At 40.9% G+C, this 21,021-nt stretch overlaps 1 protein-coding gene across 7 annotated transcripts in view; it reads right to left on the bottom strand.

Annotated features, from left to right (window-relative positions):
* Positions 1-1,584: 1,584 nt before the first annotated feature.
* The window catches only part of CATSPERE (catsper channel auxiliary subunit epsilon), a 67,100-nt gene continuing 47,663 nt past the window's right edge, over positions 1,585-21,021 (bottom strand). For 6 of the 7 annotated variants that reach the window (XM_082702317.1, XM_082702321.1, XM_082702327.1 and 3 more), the window contains 5 exons: positions 18,769-18,868; positions 12,592-12,678; positions 11,125-11,282; positions 7,211-7,264; positions 1,585-2,018 (listed from right to left, as the gene is read on the bottom strand). In XM_082702317.1, the coding sequence (XP_082558443.1) occupies positions 1,865-2,018; positions 7,211-7,264; positions 11,125-11,282; positions 12,592-12,678; positions 18,769-18,868 (553 nt within the window). In that variant the 3' untranslated portion in view covers positions 1,585-1,864. Of the gene's footprint in view, positions 2,019-7,210; positions 7,265-11,124; positions 11,283-12,274; positions 12,341-12,591; positions 12,679-18,768; positions 18,869-21,021 lie in introns of those variants that run through there. The other variant, XM_082702320.1, reaches the window with a different exon arrangement.

Below are 21,021 nucleotides of genomic sequence, written 5' to 3'. Positions count from 1 at the left end.
TCCATTCTTATCAGCTGCGGGACCTTATAAACATGACTTACCTTTTTGTGCCAGTTTCCTCATCTCTGTATTGGGAAATAACACCCCCATCTCGAGGCCTTGTTAAAGAGGGTTAGGTTAAGTTATTAGAACAATTCCTGGAGCATAGTAAACACTAAAAAATAGTTGCTTTATATATGTTTATCGGCTATGTGGGTATACCCCACTGTAAAGTGACTATATTCTTTGCTCTCATTTCTATTGGGTAGTTTTGCTTCTTTTTTTCCCTATTAATTATTTTTATCAGATTTTGTCTCACCTCCTTCAATAAAGATTTTGAAGATTGTTTTCATGTATGTCATACACCTTTTATATTAAATTAAATTCTGTATAATTTGTCATTACAATGAGTAAATTACTTATTTTTTCTATTGCTGTTATATAACATTATAGAGAAAATAGGTATTTTGTTTGTTTGTTTATTTATTTGAGAGAGAGAGTGCGTGCTCGCGGGCAGAGCAGACTTCCTGCTGAACAGGGAGCCCACTGGACTTGACCAGGATCCTGAGATCATGACTTGAGTGGAAGGCAGACGCCTAGAAAAGGTATTAATTTTTAAATATCTATCTCATATTGAGCAAATCCGGTTATCTTAACCTAATAATTCTTGTAACTAATTTTGGGTTTCCTAGGCATATTATCTTGTTATTGAAAGAGAGGATTTTTTAAATCTCCTTTCCCACAGTATTTATAATGGTCATTTCATTTTGTTTTCCTCTTGTAATGTCACAACTTACAAAACAGTGATGAATAGCAGGTATCCCTGTCTTGTTCTTGATTTTGGTAAAATAAGAAATTCTAATTACGGACAGCAGCTTTGATCTGTGCCTGTGGAGTTCCATCTTGCTCATTTTATCTGTTGTGATCTTCTATTCTTGATGTCTGTGCTGTAGATTTCAGACTTGTTTAGCTAGCTTCCACAGTCACACAAGCCAGTTCTTGTAAATCTCTTTACACACATGCACACGCATGTGCGCACACACACACACACACACACACCCTTCCCACAAGTTCTGCTTCTCTAGTTGAACTCTGACTATTACAAACACTAATTGTTTGAAAGCTGTGGTAACATTTGGGTAAATTAAGCTTATGCTGAACATGAAAATCATATTCTAAAAAAATTAAAACTTAGAGCAGCAGCTTCTCATTCTCAATATCATAAGCTGTACACTGCATGTGTGAATCTACCGCTAGAAAAACTTCTGAAATACATTTAAGAGAGATTATCTAGGACACATGAAGACTTTCAGACATAAACTACAGCCATATGAGATTTCATATGAAAAGTTTTACGCAAATAAATATTTGAGGGGCTCCTGGGTGGCTCAGTCGGTTAAGCGTCCAACTCTTCATTTCGGCTCAGGTAATGATCTTAGGTCTGTGAGATTTAGCCCTAAGTTAGGCTCGGCTCTCAGCGAGGAGTCTGCTTCCTCTTTCCCCCTCCTTCTGCCCCTCCCCCAAGCTAAAAAAAAAAAAGTATTTGACATATTTACACACTTCCAAAAATTTACTTTCATTCTTAGGAAGGATTTTAATAGGCAAATTTAGTTTTGTTTTATTTTTTTAAAAAGTCACATATATGGAGAACCTTAAGGTAAGGGCAAACACCTTAAAATTAATAACACATAGTAGATATAAGAATGTTTGTCTTGGGGTAATTTAAGGACATTTTTTAGAGCTTGAATTTGTTTATACCTACTATGTGCTTATCTTTAGCATTTCTTAATCACACACACACTTGTAATATGTGTATATATATATATATATATGCTCTCTACATATATACATATATATATCCATACTAAACAAACTTTCATTTTTCCTAATTATCCTTTTGTTTTTTATCATATCTTTTAATTGGCTCATAAAGGTATTGTGTATAAATCCTCATGTAATGGAAGTAGCTCAACACCAGAATACTGGAGAACAGCAGCATCAGGATAAAGAGGAAAGCAGCAACCAGGTAGCCACTTGGACTGAAATAAGAGAAAAAAAAAAAAAAGTCAATAGAAGTCATCACTCATTTTGGTTCTTAATTTATGTAGTCAAACAATCTTTGAACGGCTAGTTCCTATGCCACTGACAGAAAACAAAGATTAATAAGACATCTTATCTACCCTCAGGATGTTTGCCTTAGTGTTAGAGGTTGGCTATGGAGGAGAATAGACAGTGTGATTAATAGAGTGAGAGAAAGAAATGTAAAATTCATGGGGGCCAGACATTAAGGAAGGCCTTCCAGTGGAGGAGAACTTTGAACTGATTAGCGGAGTTAGCTGGATAGGAGTAGGACTTGGAGCCTTAGAATGGGTTCTCTAGATAAAAATGTCTGGAAGTAGTTGAAGAAACAGGTGGGCATAGAGTTTTAGGCTGAGGGAGATGGCTATGCAAAGTTGTGGAGGCATGGGGAAACCTGAAAGTCACCTAGATATTCTGGAACTAAAACTAGTTCAGTATGATAAGAGCTCAGGTGGTAGGCAGAGTCGTAGAGATGAGGAATGACTGGTGGTTAGGAGAGAGACAGCTTTTATGAAACTACAGGGTGTGGATTTGGGAAGGATGATTCTGAACATAGAGGGCAGAACGCATGAATGGGGAAGTATGAGTGCGGAGGGAGAAACCCCAGTTTTGAGGTTTTTAATAATGCAAGTGTGTCGAGGGACTTAATTAGTGGCTGAGGAAGTGGAGAGAAGCAGATAGATCTAAGACAGATTTGGAAGTTAGACTGAATTGATCTTGGAGATTGTTGAGATGTGGGGTTTGAGAGTAAAGGATGTCTCCCAGGTGTTGGCATGAGGTGACTGAGGATGTTGTCACCATTCACTGATGGAGGAAATTCACAAGGAAGAACACTTTAGCAAGGGCATGTAAACACAGCTGGTTTACTGTGGGGCATATTGACTGGTGGCACCAGAGGGTCAATCAGGTGTGTGTGTGTGTGTGTGTGTGTGTGTGTGTGTGTGTTTGTGTGTGCGCGTGCGTGTGCATATGTGTACACCACTTACTAGATGCTACTTTCAGGTGGGTGCCAGACATCTCTCCCTTCACCTGGGACTCTGCATGGCTGCCTCCCACCAGAGTGGATTTACTTGGGCCAAATGCTGTGCTACTTTCTCTTTGGTGTCCTGCCCTGGTATCTGACTTCAGTTTTTGGTTCCTTTTTAGGCCTTAATTATTTATTTGCAGTGTTATGGTTTCCCTGGGTCCTAGTCCTCTTACTCTGACCTTCCTCCTATGTGGATACAAGCTTAATCTGGCTCCCGTGAATGGTTTCATTTTTGGAAGTTAATTATTAACTCGACAAATCATCTGATATGAGCCAGGTATTGGGGTAGTGCCTGGAAAGACAATGATAAGTAATAACAGACATGGTCCCCATCTCCTTAGCTTACATTTTAGTGGGGACATTATTGTTAATCAATAATGAGAAGAGAAATATAAAATTGCACTTGTGATAAGAACTAAGTAGATATACAATGCAATGAAGGCTTACTATTGCCAGATTTAACCTGGTGATAGGGTCAAGAAATGCCTCCATGGGGAAAAAGATAATTATCCTAAAATTTGAAGAATTAAATGGAAATGCAGTTGGTGAGGTTAAGTAGACAAAGAGGGGAAGGAAGAGTTGCCACATAGAAGAAACAGAATGTGCAAAGTTCCTGCTATGGGACAGAATATGGTGAGGGTTGGGGACTGAAAGGTTGGTGGGTCTAGAGCAAAGATGATGAGAGGAATAGAATGCAAGTCCAGATTAGAGAAGTAGGCGGTAGCCTGATTCATTGAAGGTCTTGTATGCCATGTTGAGGAGTTCCATTTTAAGGAAAGAAACGTAAGTGTTTCAAGTTATAAAACAGCATTTGAGATCACTTTGGCTTCAGTGAAGAAAATGAACCAGAAGAAAATAGAAATGAATGAGGGGAGATTAGATCTGTCAGGTGTCTATTGTGGTATTTCCCATCTGAGACAACGGTAGCTTGGATTAAAGTGGTGGTGATGGGGTTGGTAAGAAGTAGATTCATTTGAGGGCAATTCAGGAGATTAAATGAATGGGAGCTAGTGACTGGATGGGCTGGGGGAAACAGAGAAATGAACACAACTCTAGGTTTTTTTGGTCTTTTTTGGGGGGTTCTTATTTTCATTTTTGACTCATAGGTATTTGGCTTGTACATTTTAATGTGCTCTTTCCCAAAAGAAGGAACTCTGGAAAACAGGGTTGCCACACTGTTCATCTCTAGAAGGCATATTATAGCCCATGCGAATGGATTCTCTTGGAGCTGCACAATGACAACTCTATACAATTACCCAGTTGGATCCCTTCGAGAGGGGGACAAATAATGGGGCAAGGGAGTGGGTGATAAGATCACGAGATCATTTTGGGGCATGTCCAGTTTGACCAGTCTGTGAGCCACTTCAGAAAAGAGGTTAATAGACGGTGGGACGCATGGCTCTGGATGGACCAGAGTTATGATTAGGAAGTCATGTGTACATAGATGCTTACTGAAGCCATGAGTATGGATGATCTTGCCAAAGGGAGAAGCTCATAAGACCAGGGCTGAGCCCTGAGGGAAATCAGTTACGGCCGGTAAAGGGGGTCAAGGCTCTCTTTACTTGAGAAAGCATGGCTATAGGAGTTTAGGAAACCCTGGGCTTATGTCTATGAGACCCACAGGGTTATAGCAGACAAAAGGGGTCCAGAGGACTTGCAGTGGCTACATCCCCCCTCGCACCTCTCAGCACACAGACAGTGGACTAAAATGTCCAGCTCCCAGTCTTTCCACGAAAGAGCCCTACTTGCATTCTTGAAAAGCTGCTGCCTGAGGGTCCAGCTTGCAACCAGCCTGCATCTAGGTGCTGATGGAGGTCTTCTTCTTTGGGGCACTGACAGGTCTTGGGAACTAAGAAGGCATCTTGGACAATCACAGATTTGATATACAACAAACAGTTAGGGCCAGGCTAAAGAATAAGGTTCATCTCCTACCTGAGACCAGTCCTTCAAGACTGGGAAAGGTGGTTCTTTAATTCAAAAACCAACCTGGAGAGGCATTGGTGGAGTAATTAGACAGAAAGCAGATTGGATGGTTTAGGAGAAATGGGGATAGAACATAGGGAAAGGAGACTCTGTAGACAAGCCTTTGACAAGGATGGGGGAGAGAGAATGGCAGCTGGAGGGGTAAAGAGTTTGAGGTTTTACTTACATTTAAATTAAAAACTTGAGGGTGATTAAAAGCCTATGAGGAGGATCTAGTTGAGGGGGAAAGTGGAACATATAAAAGAGAGAAGAAATAATCGATTTGGAAGTTTCCTTAGAAAGTGGAAAGTAAGAGGTTTCAAAGGACCTGTGGAAGAATTATACTTAAAGGGGAGGAATAAAAAGTCTTTAATTTGAACAGTATGGAAAAAGGAGAGAATGGACATAGGTGTTGGTAGGTGTGTTTGGAACCAGGAATCAGGAATCAGGCGTGTCCCTGCCTGCGGTCTTCTAAGTTCTTTGTAATGGTGGAAACAAGCTCATCGGATGTTTATTAAGGAAAGATGGTCCAAGGAGGAAGTGGATTCGATGAGGTCAGAGGTAGTTACCGCGAGTGGAGATACTGGTTGACCAGAGAAAGGTACTAAGATTCTCAGGTGGTGTTGGGTGACCTGTATGAAGTTGGTGATTAATCTATCCCGTTGTGTAACTTTCTTCACCAATCCTTGGCTGCTCAGGTGTAATCAGAAAAAGCAGGTAGTTGGGGGCCTGCCAGATTTGTGGGGGCACAAATCCCAGAGTGGGTAAGGGAATAGCAGCAGGTGTTATTGAAGTAATACACTTGGAAATGTAAGGAAATAGTAAGAAAAAAAAAAAAAGGGTATGTGTTTAAAAAAGGGTTTTTGCTTGTTTGTTTTGTTTTAGAAGACCCAGGATAGATAATGGTCTGGAAGTGGTAATGGCGCCCTGAGGCGCCTGGTGGGGGGTCTTTGGAAATAAACAGCCATCACTCTAGAGGGCTGAAGGTGAAGTGGTGGTCCTGGGGGGGGGGGATACGTAGAAGGGGAGCTCAGAGGACAGTTGAGGATTTAGGGGAGTTTGCTGTCTAAAGGTAACAACTCCAAAGGACACAGTGGAAAATTGGGGGAAGTGGTTGAATCCTCCAGAAGACAAGTAAGTGCCAAGATCTTTGCCTCCTACAGTCTGATCTCCAGCCAATGTTGGCTTATGAGAAAGTCTTTCTTACCCGCTGGCCTCTGCTCTGCCTCTGCTCCCACTTCCGGGGCTCAGGTGTATCAGAGACTAAGCTGCAGACACTAACCTAGGGCTGACCTCGGCTGCACCTGGGCTGCTGGAATCCAGCTCCAGGGAGGTGAGCCAAGAGGTGAACTCCTCCTTCCCCATTGTCTCTCCTCGCCAACTCACGCGTGCCCCCTTCTGACAGTGGGTACTTGGGTGCACATATGTTCTTAATATTCATCTAAACATAACAATCTAATGAGGAAGAGAAGTCACTGCCAAAGGCCATAGATGTTTCCCGAAGTCACTTAGAAACAATGGGTGGCTTATCTCATTTGTGGGTTATTTACACTATTAATCTTCCATTGGCACAGAACATCAAGAAGTCAGTAATATTTAGAGTAGGGCCAGGAGTAACTTCATTGTTTGTCTTCCATTTTTGGTTAACATTTTACAAAAGAATGAAAGCAAAAACACCAGGCCCAGGACAGAGAAGCAAAGCCGTGTGCGATCCCAGTGTTAGCATTAAGACTTTGCTCTCCAAGGAGACTGGAGTCCGGGAATGTGCCTTTCTACCTGTGTCTGGTTACATCAGAGTGGTAAGGCCCGTGGGTGAGGGGTGGGTGAGGGCTGACTCAACCAGCCACTGTCTCCTTCTAGCCCCCCTGCCGCAGCCCATGATCTGTCCTTTAGGTGGGGTTCAAGGACGTGTTTGATGGGAAAACCGTGGCTGCTGAGGGGGTGGGACAAAATGGAACCCCAGCTGCAGCAACAATTCTCAGAAATTCCTTCCTGCTGTGTCCCTGGGATAACTGATACATACAATTTGAGGATGTCAACGTAAGAGGCAGAAGTAGTAGGGTCCCAGGGAAATGGGGGGGAGATGTGCTTTTCCTGTCCTGGCTGCCACCCCTGTCTTTTACAGCTTCCCTCGCTAGAGCCTGATTAGGCAGAAGGCATTACCTGGGAATCATTCCGAAGGTCTCTATCGCAAATATAGCTGTTAGGTTGCAGAAACTGTAAATGAGACAAATAATATTAATGATTAAATTACATGCATATAAATTAGTTATATGAAAAGCCTCCCTCCAAATCTTTATGGTAATGATTGACTCATAGATAATCTTAATGAAGGTGTCACTTCCTCAAGTGAAGGAATGGAGATAAAAGATGCGTTTACATCACAGCTGTGGTGATTTTTCCAAACGTGTGACTCGGGCTGCTTGTGGCACGATTTCTCTCAGCTTGTCAGTGCACCCTCACTGCCTCCTAACATCTTGACATCGTTTTGATAGTGGGTCCCAAGGTGACCATAAGCATAATGTTAATAATAGTCATAATGTTTTACTGAGCATTAGTACTTGTTGAGAATGAATACTAAACGGGCATTTGCTGGGTACCAGGCGGTGGACCAGATGCCCTGCATGAGTTATCTGCCTAATCCTCATAGCAACCGTTTCTTTTGGAAAGAAACAGAGGCTCAGGCAGGTTAAGCTTACTTGCAAAAGTTTGCGGTTGTCAGCAGAGCTGGGATTTGAATTCAGGTTTTTCTGCCCAAAGAGCCTGTGACGTTCACCTGATGTAGGCTGACTCAGGAAGCTAAGGATGTTCAAAGCTTGATACAGGGCACTGTGTGATTATTTCTAAAGTTACTATCTCTCACGATTCGGCAGACTGCTTGGAATGAGACAGGACAGAGCCAAATAAACATTCATGATAGCATTTCACTCATCTTCATGTGGGAGAAAAGAGAAGAAAGGAAATTACCTTGACTGAGCAAAATTAGGGATTTTTACCCGGGTACATTCATTTAATCCTCAGAATACTCTAAGATCAGTGTTACAGACTCATTTTACAAATAAAGAAGTGCAGAGACTAAGTAAGTGATTCGCTTAAGATGACATATCTACCAGTGGCAAGAGTAGGATTTAAACCACAGTAGACTCTAGAATAATGCCTTCAGGGTCCATCCATGTTGTAGCAAATGGCAAGATTTCTTTCCTTTTTTATAGCTTAATAATATTCCATTATATATATAGAAATGGACATGTATCTAGGAATATATCTATATATCTACTCTATCATTATCTATCTATCCTCTATAACATTTTCTTTATCCATTCATCCATTGACGGACACATGCATTATTTCCATGTCTTGGCTACTGTAGATAATGCCACAGTGAGCAGGAGGGCACATCTTTTCAAGTTAGGGTTTTCACTTTCTTGGGTAAATACTTAGGGGAGGAATCATTAGATTGTCCGGTATTCTATTTTTAGCTTTTTGAGAAAACTCCGTAATGTTTTCCATAGTGGCTGTGCTACTTTCCATTCCCACCAAGAGTGCGCAGGATTCCCTTTTTTCCACTTTCTTGCCAACACTTGTTATCTCTTGTCTTTTTGAGACTGGCCCTTCTAACAGGTGTGAGGGGATATCTCACTGAGTTTTTCACTTTCATTTCCCTGATGATGAGTGATGTCGAGTACCGTTTCAGATACCCATTGGCCATCTGTCTGTCTTGGAAAAATGTCCATTCAGATCTTCAGTCTATTTTTTAATCGGATTGTTTGTTTTTGTATTGTATTGTATGAGTTCTTTGTATATTTTGTATAGTAACCCCTTATTGGATGTGTGATTTCCACAAGTTGCCTTTTCAATTTGTTCATGGTTTCCTTGGCTGTGCAGAAGCTTTTTCATGTGATGTAGTCTAACTTGTTTATTCTCACTCTAGGTGCCTTTGCTTTTGGTGTCAAGTTCAAACAAATCATGGCCAAGACTGAAATTAAGGAGCTTACTATCTATGTTTTCTTCCAGGAGCCTGATGGCATAGGGTCTTACATTCAAGTCTTTAATCCATTTTGAGTTAATTTTTGCGTATGCTGTGAGATAGTGGTCTAGTTTCATTTTTTGTGTGTGGCTGTCTAGTTTTCCCAATACCACTTACTAAAGAGGTTGTCCTTTCCCCATTATATATTCTTGGCTCCTTTGTAATAAATTGACTACATATGCGTAGGTTTATTTTTGGCCCCTCTATTCTGTTCCATTGATTTATGTGTCTGTTTTTATGCTGGGGCCATATTGCTTTGATAACCAAAACTTCGTAATATAATTTGAAATAAGGGAGTGTGATGTCTCTTGCTTTGTTCTTCTTTCTCAAGATGGCTTTGGCTATTTGTTTTTGTTTTTGTTTTTTTGTCATTCCATACAAATGTTAGGGTTGTTCTTGTTCTGTGAAGAATGCCATTGGAATTTTGATAGAGATTGCATTGAATCTGTAGATTGCTTTGGGTAATATGGACATTTTAACAGTATTTGTTCTTCCAACACTGAATATCTCTCCATTCATTGGAATCTTCTACAATTGCTCTGGATAGGACTTCCAACTCTATGTGGAATAAAAATAAAAGTGGGCACCTTTGTTTCTCATCTTTGTTCCTGATCTTAGACTTTCAGCTTTTCACCACTGAGTATGATGTTAGCTGTGGGTTTGTCCTATATGGCCTTTATTATGTTGAGGTATGTTCCTACTACACCTACTTTGTTGAGAATTTTTATAATAAATGAATGTTGCAATTTGTCAAATGCTTTCCTGGATCTACTGAGATGATCATACAATTTTGATCCTTCATTTTGTTAATGCGGCATATCACATTGATTAATTTGCAGATGTCAAATCATCCTTGCATCCCTAGAATAAATTCCACTCTGTCATTGTATATGATCCCTTTTAATTATTGTTGAATTCAGTTAGCTAATAATTTCATTGAGGATTTTTTTATGTATGTTCATCAAGGATATTGACTTGTAATGTTCTTTTCTTGTGGTATCCTTGTTTGGCTTTGGTAGTAGTAAAGTTGGCCTCACAGAATGAGTTTATAAATTTTCCTTCCTCTTATACTTTTTGGAAGAGTTTGAGAAGAATAGATATTTTTCTTTAAATGTTTGGTAGAATTTACCAGTAAAGCCATCTGGTCTTGGACTTCTGTTAGTTGAGAGGTTTTTTTCTTATTGATTCGCTCTCCTTACTACTCATCAGTCTGATCACATTTTCCATTTTTTCATGATTCAGTCTTGGTAAGCTGTACGTTTCTAAGAATTTACCCATTCTTTTGTAGGTTGTCTAATTTGCTGGTGTATGATTGTTCATAGTAGTCTCTTATGAGCCTATATATTTCTTTGGTATCAGTTGTAACTTCTCTTTCATTTCTGATTTATTTGAGTTCTCTCTCTCTCTCTCTCTCTTTTTTTCTTGTTGAGGTTAGCTAAAATTTTGTCTATTTTATTTATCTTTTTAAAAACCAAATCTTAGTCTACTTGATCTTTCCCATCATCTTTTTAGTCTCTATTTGATTTATTTTCTAATTTGTGATTTCCTTCCTTTTACTAGTTCTGGGCTTTGTTCTTTTTCTAGTTCTATGAGGTGTAAAATTGAGGTTTTTTTTTTTTTGTTTTTTTTTTTTTTTTGAGTTGAGATTTTTCTTCTTTCTTGAGGTAGAGGATTTCCTTCTTTATTTATATCTGAATAATGCTTCATTCTATATTTATATATACCATGTTCTCTTTATCACTCAGTCATTAATGGACACTTAGGTTGCTCCCATGTCTTGGCTATTGTAAATAATGCTGTTATCAACATGAGGGTATACATAACTTTTTGAGTTAGCATTTTGTGAAACTCCTCTTGTAGTGGTGACCCCAGACTCTATGGCATTTTTATTTTTCCTTCTAGCTATGGTCTTCTCTCTTGCCTTCTGTGATGTTGCCATGTTTTAGTGTAATTCATTTATTGGCCTTTGTAAAGTAGAAATTGTATTCAACCTCATCATTATCCCTTTAAACAAATGATAAAACTATTAAAATAAAACATTTATATTCACCTATAGTTTGGATCCAGGATCTTCACGCGAAACACATACATTCCAGAATGGTCCTCAGGCCAAATTAAATGGTTATAGTTAGACTTGTTGATTATCTCATATGGTTGATTTAAGTCTCCTGGTTTTCCAATAGCATAAGAAAAACAGTGTTTATAGTTCTGAATAGGAAACAAAGATAAAAACCTTAAGGTCCTTCTCTAGGGGAAGAGGTGTTGGAGATTATAGGGGAGAGGAGAAAGTATGCAATAGCTAGGGGGGAAATGGGAATGAACTGGAGAAATACACTTATGTTTGTTGGGCAGTATTGCAGGACTGTTTTAATCATGAAATGAAGGTGAAACAAATCCGCGTGGGTACGTATTCCTTGGACCAGGGTCGGCTGCCAAGGCAGATAGTTGGGATCTAACTAGGGTTGTGATTTAGCTACCCAAGTCTAAAGAAGTGAGAGGAAGGAAGGAATTGAGGGTTCCCATTAATAGAGTTATAAAATTATTGACCATGGAATTTAAGCAGCATAAAGAGCAAGAAGAGAACCTGGGGTCAGGGTAAGGGTGGTTGGGTCATTTTGAGGTTGAAGGATTGTTGGAGTAAAGGTTCTAGCGTTATGGTGCTAGAAGGATAGGACATGGTGGATGGAAAGTGGAATGTTTGGAGCTGCGACTGCAGAGGATAATACAATCATTTGTATGTATATGTCTTGATATGAATAGATTCTGATGTAGAAGCAAAGTAACATTCCTATTCTAAGGTTTAGATTTTTATGGACCCAGGTACCATATAGGTCACTTTTATTTATGAGATATGATTTGGTGCTCCAAATAACTTAAACTAATTTCAATTCAAGAAAATGTGATTGAAAAAAATTGAAAGCAGTATAGGACTGATAGTTGGCATTCAGACATGATATTTCAGTTGTTTTTGTTTTGTTTAAAGATCTTATTTATTTGAGGTAGAGCGAGAGTGAGACAGTGAGACAGCATGGGAGAGGGAATGTAGAAGGAGAGGGAGAAATAGGTTCTCCACTGAGCAGAGAGCCCGATGTGGGGCTCCATCCCAGGACCCTGGGATCATGACCTGAGCTGAAGGCAGATGCCTAACAGATGGAGCCACCCAGGCACCCCATGATCTTTCAGTTGTACAAGAATTGATAGTTCAGGTGTTCTTTAGAAAGACTCACTCTCAATGCTTCAGCATGTTTGTCAGTCATTTAATAAATCTACAAATACATATTTTCAGCAAAAAAAAAGAAAAAGAAAAAGAAAAAATTGTTAGTAACACAGGAGCCATGGAATATTAAACAGAAATTAAGATGATACATTACTGAAATCATAATATTAACCCAATAGAAAAGTTGGATTTGATTTGTAAAAACAAATTTAAATCCAAAATGTTTCCATCAAACTTTAGTCAATCCTGAAATGCCAAATTAGTTATTATAAATAAAATTTGCTGGGTTATTTTCCGTACCTCAGGTCCCCAGGCTTCTTCAAGTGGAAGGTTCTGGTTAAGCTTCGTCATTGACTTCCACGTCTGGGCTTCATTTAAACAACCACTCTGTCAAAAAATCGTACATACAGGAATTTAAGCAGCAAATGAGGGAAGGAGAAAAGAGGAGAGAGACAAACCTAGAAAGAGACTCTTAACTACGGAGGACCACCTTATGGTTGCCGGAATGGAGGTGGGTGGGTGGACGGGTTAGGTCGGTGATGGGTGTGAAGGACGGCACTTGTGATGAGCCCCAGGTGTGGTGTGGAAGTGCCGAGTCACTGAATTGTACACCTGAGAGTAGGGCACTGTACATTAATTAGAGTTGAAATAACAGTGTATTCAAAATTGTACACACATATGTTTTTTTATAAATTTATTCGTATTTTTAATGTCATTGAACAATTTATATTTAATTCTTTTCCTTATTTAAATGTTTGTTGCTATACCGGGGAACAGCTGAAGTTTGTGTATTGACCTTGCACAAAAGAACTTCTTAAAGTCACTAATTTTGAGTGTTTCGCTGAAGTCATGTTATTTGTGAATATGACAGTCTTCTTGCTTCCTCTCCAGTCCTTATACTTTTATTGTTACTGTTTATTTGCCTTAAAAAGAGATCAGGAACAATGTTGTATAGAAACAGGGATGACTGGCACCCTTGTTTCACTCCTGACTTCAGAGAGAAAGCTTTCAAATTTTCACCACCAAGATGTTTTCTTTTCTTTCTTTCTTTTTCTTTTTCTTTTTTTTTTTTTAAGAATTTTTATTTAGGGGCACCTGGGTGGCTCAGGTGGTTAAATGTCTGCCTTTGGCTCAGGTCATGCCCGAGATCATGGCCTGAGCTGAAGGCAGATGCTTAACCAACTGAGCCACACAGGTGCCCCGGTAAGATGTTTTTCTTTTTTTTTGTACTTACATTTTATTAGGTTAAGGTAGTTACCATATACTTAGAATTTTCCAAGATTTATTTTTGGGTTATTCATTTTTTTTAAGTAGGCTCCATGCCCAATGTGGGGCTTAAACTCATGACCCTGAGAATTCCAAGATTTATTCTAAAAATAATGTTATTTATGAATATTTTTTAAATTAAATGACTTTTCAACTATTATAATAACCCATGCCCATTCTGTATTCCGTCACTAGAGTAGATTTCTTTGATTTTCAAGTGATATTCCAACTCTCCAGTTAGGAGATAAACAAAACTTGTCTGGATGTGTGATTTTTAGAAACACTGCTGAGTTTGATTTGCTAGTGTTTTGGTTAGGTGCTTTGTGTCTGTGGTCATGGTGTGATCGGCTCGTAATGCCCTTTTCTTTTAAGGTCCCCATCAGGCCCTCCTGGATTCACAAAATGAACTGGGAAGTACTTTCTCCACCCTAATATTCTGGAAGAGTTTTTAGAAAACTGAAGGAAAATTTTCTTTTGATGTTTGGTTGACTTTGTCAGGAAAGGCATTTGGGATTAGAGATGTCTATTTTGGGATTAGAAATGTCTCTTTCTTTCTTAGAATATAAGGAACTTTGGTAAATTGTGTTTTCCAAGGCAACTGTCTGTTTTATCCATTTCTTTGTTGTCAAAATTTGTTAATATAAATTTGTTTATAGTAACCTCTATGATTTGGTCTTAAAATGGTGATATTCTTTATTTTTTTTTCCATTTGTCAACTAGAAACATGCTATAAAGAGGTGTTTCCCTTTTCTACTATTTCTTTACTCACTGGTACAGTTCATTTGGGGACGGTACGATAAATATTGGTGTCTTTCTCTTTATTTGCCAGTTTTTAAAATAAGGAGTTGATTTCCTATCATTCTCCAAAGGTGACATTTTTGAAAAATTCATTATGAACTCATGGGTTTAACATATTTAATGGGTTTGAGCAATATTGCAGTAACTATCTGTAAGGAAGCTCTGATTGTCCCATCTTCAGCCAACCTCTTCAAGTTGACTTCTGATTGCTTTTGACATGACCCTAGCAGTCTTTGATAACTCCTTGCTATTGGGTACGTCAAACTGTTCCAAACTCATCATGTTTGTTTCCTCCCCCAGGCTTGGAATCGGCTACTTATCTAAGAATCCCCAATTACTTTTAGTGGGAAATGATATTTCAAGACAGCCATGTAGGTACTGAGCAGTTATGTTTCTAGGGATCTTAATGGGCAGCGTAAAAAATTTATCTCGTTCTCTCTGAACAAGACAGTTACATATTTATATCCAGATCATATGAGTTTCTAATACCTCATGAGTTTACATTCAGTCCTGTTCAGATTCAGGATGTTTTGTCTAACTTCTATACTACTTATGCACCTCCTCGCTTTTACTTCAACAGCACTTGAAGAATGACAGTATTAGAATATCTCACATTACACACCTCACAAGATCAGAATAACTCATATAAATATTACCCCCACTATCACAATTACTGAAAAGTTATATTTTTCCCCAGCATATGCTCTCATATTCTCCTAGCATATTTTATGGTTGTGTTATATCTTTATTGTCAGAGAATACGTCCATTGTATATTCTCCTTTTTCCCTTTTAACCCTCACTTTGCTTCAGTTTTGCAAGTAACTCGATCCTACATAATGCTTTCCTCTAGTCCTTATATCTCTTTAGTGATTGTGGTGGTTTGAAATTTATGATCTAGTAAGTTACTCAGGAAGGGCTCCTGGGAACAATATCATCTGAGCGTTTGACATGTTAATAGCAGTTTGTGCCTTTTCTAGAGTCATCAGTTTTGCTGTATATAAAATCCTTGGCTTGTGTTTATTTTCCTTGAGTATCTTAAATATTTTACTCCATTTTTTTCCTGGTATAAAGCATTGCTATAAAAATTATAATTTAATTTTATTTTCCTTATATGTAAATTGCTTTTTTTTTTTTTTTTTTTTTGGCCTAGAAGGCCACTTGGGTTGGCTGTTCTGATATTTTGAGGATATGCTATGCTCTTTCAATATGAAGCTTCAAGACTTTTTTGCTTGGGGTGGGGTAGAGATGTTTTCTTGAAAGATTAGCATCAGTTATGTTCCTTTATTCTGGTTTTCTTTTTTTTTCCTTCTTTTAAAAGATTTTATTTATTTGACACAGAGAGAGAGAGAGAGAGAGACAGTGAGAGGGAACACAAGCAAGGGGGGTATGAGAGGGAGAAGCAGGTTTCCCACTAAGCAGGGAGCCCTATGCGGGGCTCGATCCCAGGACACCGGGATCATGACCTGAGTTGAAAGCGGAGGCTTAACGACTGAGCCACCGGGCGCCCATCTGGTTTTCTTTTTCAGGGCGTTCATTTACCCATCTGTTGGATCTTCTCTGCCTATCTTCAGTATTTGTCACTTTTTTCTTAAATCCTTTTTATCCCATTGTTTATTTCTTTTCACTTTAAAATTTTTCTTCTTCTAATTTCATGTGTCTTTTAAAGCATTCTCTATTGTTCATTTTCATTTTTAGAGGGCTATTTTCATAGCATATAGAATTTTGGATTTGGAATTAATTTCCTTTCAGTAATTTAAAGATATTTTTGTTCAGGGACACCTGGGTGGCTCAGGGGGTTAAGCAACTGACTCTTGATCTTGGCTCAGGTCATGATCCCAGCATTGTGAGATCGAGTCCTGTGTTGGGCTCCATTCTGGGCATTGAGATTGCTTCAGATTCTCTCTCTCCCTCTGCCCTTCTCCCCTAAAAAAGCCGGGGAGGGGGAGATATTTTTGTTCAAAGTTTTCTGGTTTGCATTATTTCTATAAAGAAATCAGCCTTAAGTCTTATTGCTACTCTCTCAAGAGTAACTTTTCTTTTTTTATTTTGGCTACCTTTAAGGATTTTCTCTTTGTTTTTCATTTTAAAATGTTCACAGTAGCATTTCTGGATGAAGATTACTTTTTCTGTGCCTCTGTGTCTTTTGCCTTTTGGGAAAATATTGCTTCTGGCCAACACTCTCTCTTTTCTTTCTAGAACCCCTGTCCTTAGATTTAGGCAGTAAATCTCCATTATGTTCTTGTCTATATTTTCAATCAGCTTACCTCCCTATGCATAGTTCTGGGCCTTTCCTTCTGACCCCTCTTCCAGTTGACCAATACTGTTTTCAGGCTTCACTCCTAATAGTTTAGTCCCTAATTCCAGTTACTGCAATTTTGGTTTTTTTTTTTTTCCTAGAAGTGATTGGCAGCTCAGACAGAGGCATGGATGAGGCTGAATGATTGATGTTTAACGTGGCCATCAGGCGCATAGGAACAACACTGGGGAAGATGACTTGGAGATATGGGCAAGATGGTGGCTGGGGGACGGACCCACAGAGCTCAAGTTAGATGGGAAAAGGAGAGGAAACACGGGATGGCAGAGAGGGAAAAGGCAGAGGGCTCTATCTGGCGGATGTCTAGACAGTGTAAGGAAAAGCAAAGGCGAGAGGCTTAGTGGGAAGAATACCCACAGAGCTAGAGAATTGGGGGTTGAGGCCATAGACTGCAGTGTTTGCATTGAAATGTAATTATAATGGGGGGAGCTGCATTGGTTGGTCGAGGCAGCCTCTGTTGTGCAGCAAACCCCACTCCTCAGGGCCCTCACGCATCACAGTTGAATTCCTGCTCACACGTAGTCCAGTGCCGATGCCCCAGGGGGGATGGTCTCTATGGGTGGCGCTCCTCACAGTAGAGGATCAGGCTTCTTCTCTGTCTCGTGGCTCCTTGAAGAGTCCCTCACCCGACTCCTCTCATCCAGCTTACATCTCTCCATCTCCAACTGTCCCTGGGGTAGACTGCGATGGAGGAAGCTAGGGAGCTCAGGGGCTCATGGGAGCCTTTCTCCAGCACCTCATCGTGGAAGGGACACCTCTCGCTTCTGCTCATTCCACAGCATGAGAGCCCGTCACATGGCCCACGTAGCCGCAAACGGGACTAGAAAAGGTCCTTCCTGTTCAGAAAGCTTCTTCCCAGCAAAAACTCAGAGGACTGAACTGTAATTGCTTTCAGGGCAGGAAGGGAACCCATTCAAGTTCTCAGTATGTGACAGCGACAGGGGGAGATGGGGTCCATGCCATCTGGAGGAAGGGGCCTCAAACAAGGGACACTGTAGTTAGGGTGAGGAGATACTGATCTGGAAACGATAGTGTGGGTTAGGGAGCGGTTTGATTCCACAGCCCATCAAGAGTACCCTTGGTCTGAGAGAAAAACAGGGGAAATTATATTTTTTGAGGAATGTCTCCTGAAGAAGTATCTAGGGTCATTTAGCCCTAAGGTGTATTAGAAGAGTTTGAGAAGGTGGAGAGTAATGGGAATCTGGGCCCAGGTGCAAGACGGACAGAAGAGTTTAGGGATGAGATTGTGAGGACAGAGTAGGCCAGAAGGACTCACACTTTGGGGGCTGGACAAGTGTAGAAGGAATGTGGTGGGATGGATTTGTTTGACCCTATCATCGAAAGATGGTTCTCGCAGGAGCCCAGAGCAGGTGGCAGGTGGAACTCGTTGTCTCTCGGCCGCTACCTGGGTGGGTTCTCCTTCTTGGAGAATTAAGGTCTCTGATCGATGAGAAAGCTCTTTGGGAAGGAGCTATGTCTGATCTCTGACTTTGAGCATGAGATTTCTGGGAAAAGCCAGAATCCATATGCTGCTTGTGGAGACGCTCGGTCATGATGGTCAGGAGTGGAGTCTGGGGGCGGGAGTTGGTGAGGCCTTTTTGCCATGGCCTGCAAAGTGGAAAGGGTTGTCAGCAGGGAGGCTGAGATGGACCAGTCAGAGGAGGAGTGTGGGGACAGTGAAGCCTTGGCTTGGTCAGTGGGTCAAATGACGCAAGGAAGTCAAGTGAGAGGAAGCCTAGAGCGCGTGTCTTTAATGTAGCACCGGCCAGATGAATGTGCGAGAGCCAAAGGCAGAGACATAAATTATCGAACACTGACTACACTGTGGAGACAAAAGAAAACACTCACCTAGGATTGCGTCACCCTACTATAAACATTATTTTCTTTTTCTGATCCCTTTACGTCAGTTTCATATGACCGAGGCTTCTTTTGTCGTAAATGAATTTCGGTAGCCACAAGATATAATACACAGGTCCTATTTTTTTTCTACCCACATGCAGTCAGTTCTACTTTCCTTACATAATTTATATACGGATGGAAAATCGATCGGCAGGTGTCACTGCACTCTAAGCTCTACTGCAATTCAAAGGCGCCGTACCTTCTTCATGGTGTTATTAAAGCTGTAGTCGTTCCTGCCGTGTATTTCCCACACGATGAAGTTCACTTCCACGTCTTCGATGTAGCCATTGCCATTGTGTCTGAGTGAGACAGTGGACACAACAACCCGTTAGAGCAGAAGAGAGAGCTTGAGAGCTGCAGCCCTCCAGTCTGACGGGCTTCTCTGACCAGCGCTGCGACCCCCGTGGAGTGACTTAATTCTCAAAAACCTCAGTATTGTCACTTCTCTGTGGAGCCATCCCAGTACCTATTGTATAGGCTTCCTTCAGCTCTCGAAATCAACCTCCTAGGAGTAAAGCAGGATATGTTTGCCTTTTTCACAGTTGGAAGCGTAAATGCTGTTCACTTTGACAGGAACCGTGTGTTGAGGAGGCGAGGGTAGCCGAGTGGGCTGGGAGCAGGGAGGGCACCGCGAGGGGACCCTGGGGTCATTTAATCAACAAGTATTCATTGGGTGACTGCTGCCTGCCATGGGGTCGCTGTGATGAGAGCGGAGATGCGCCAGAACTCCCGGGGGGGGGGGGGGACCCGGCTGGAAGACGGGGCTCAGTGCCAGGGCGTTGGCAGCAGCAGGGAGAGCTGAGGTGGGGTCCGGAGAAGCAGAAGGGGTCACCAGCTCCTGGGAGCCACAGTCCCACCCAGCCCAGGCCAGAGAGCCTGTCATGACCTTGACCCAGGGCAGAGCCTCGCAGACAGTCCTACCCAGACAGGGCGCCCACTCCCCGGATGCCAGCGCTGGACACAGAAGCCCCGTGGAGCTTAGAGCCCTCACCCCAAACTCAGTGCGTTGCAAAAAAGATGCTACTTCAGATTAATATCTTTTTTTTTTTTCTTGCGACCGTATGAAAATAGAGGCTTGAGACCAAGCTAAAGTTCACTTAGTGGTAAAGTTACACCTGTGCATTACCAGAGCTTGCAACTGTTTTGAACACTGTCCTCTCTTCTTTCTCTGACCATCATTGCTCATTTTTCTGAGTGGGATTGTCCCCATCCCCACTGTGGATGGAAATCTCACTTAGGACTTTGGTCCCAGGCACTTGCTCCTGGGCTCTGACTCTTGGACTGTTGCCCCAGGGTCTGCCATGTTCTCTTGCTACCCATCTCCATGTCTGTCCACCAGATCATGGGTCCCTGACCATGGTGTTTCCTTACTCTCAGCTCACATCTCTGCCGGATACCACAGTCGCTCTACCTAGCTCTATGCATGGGCTACAACTTGGCACCATCCATTCCTGCTTATAAAAGCCTGATGACTCACAGACCTGCGCCCCTGGGGCTAATAATACATTATATGTTAATAAAAAATTTTAAATTAAAAAAAAAAAAACCCGCTCTTGCCCCATTCACAAATTGGGCAGGACATCTGTACACATCTGAGAAGCTATTTTACTTCCATCTTAATTCATTTTTAGAAATCATAATGACATGGACTCAGGTGTGAGTAACTAGGGGTTGGAGTCGTGGTGGTCGACATCTTTCTTGGCACAGGAGGAAGGTCCTAGAGAACTCTAAACTCTAATTAAAGTTCCTCCCACAGGACAATGCACACATGTGTGTGACACACTCGATTGTGTCTGCAGTTTCGGGGACTTGGGTCAGGCTTTAGCAAAGCTCTCATTCAGGGAGCTTTGGAAGGTGTGGCATTTTTTTCTTACTGCATCTTCCAAAAGCCATCAGATTCTTGAATTATTAAGAACTAGTTGCAAGGTCGTATGTTTTATTTATTAAATTTTAAAACCATCTTTATTGAACTGGAAGCGGATATTGGTGGCCACGCGCGAAAGCAATAAGCTATAGTGCCATCTAGTGTCCATAAGGATAAATTACATGACCCGTACTGCCGGGGTTTGTAAATGATCTTTGGTAATACTTAACTGATTCATGGAGAATATGGGACAAAAATACTTGCCCGGGTAAGCATGACTTATTTTTATTAATGTTCATTAGTAGGATAGGACACCAGTGAAACCTGAGAAATTCAGAAATGTCACTAGTGGGCAACGAACTTCCCTATACTTATAACTTCTCCTTTGTGACATTTTAGCTGTTGATCCATTGGACACATACGCTTTCAGTCTGGTGTGACCCTCAACCCAGTGAACCGACCGTGTCTCTTACTTTCTGTTTTGTGATACTGTAATAGCTCGGTTATTGATCCCAGGAGAACTGGAAGCAACTTGCCTTATCAAGTGGCTCCTGGTAGCAGAGACTAAGTTGCCCCAAGAAGGACACA

Source organism: Mustela nivalis, assembly GCF_964662115.1.
Source record: "Mustela nivalis genome assembly, chromosome: 16".
Classification (NCBI taxonomy): domain Eukaryota; kingdom Metazoa; phylum Chordata; class Mammalia; order Carnivora; family Mustelidae; genus Mustela; species Mustela nivalis.
The sequence above is the reverse complement of the archived record's forward strand: the minus strand, read 5'-3'. Positions and strand labels throughout refer to the sequence as shown.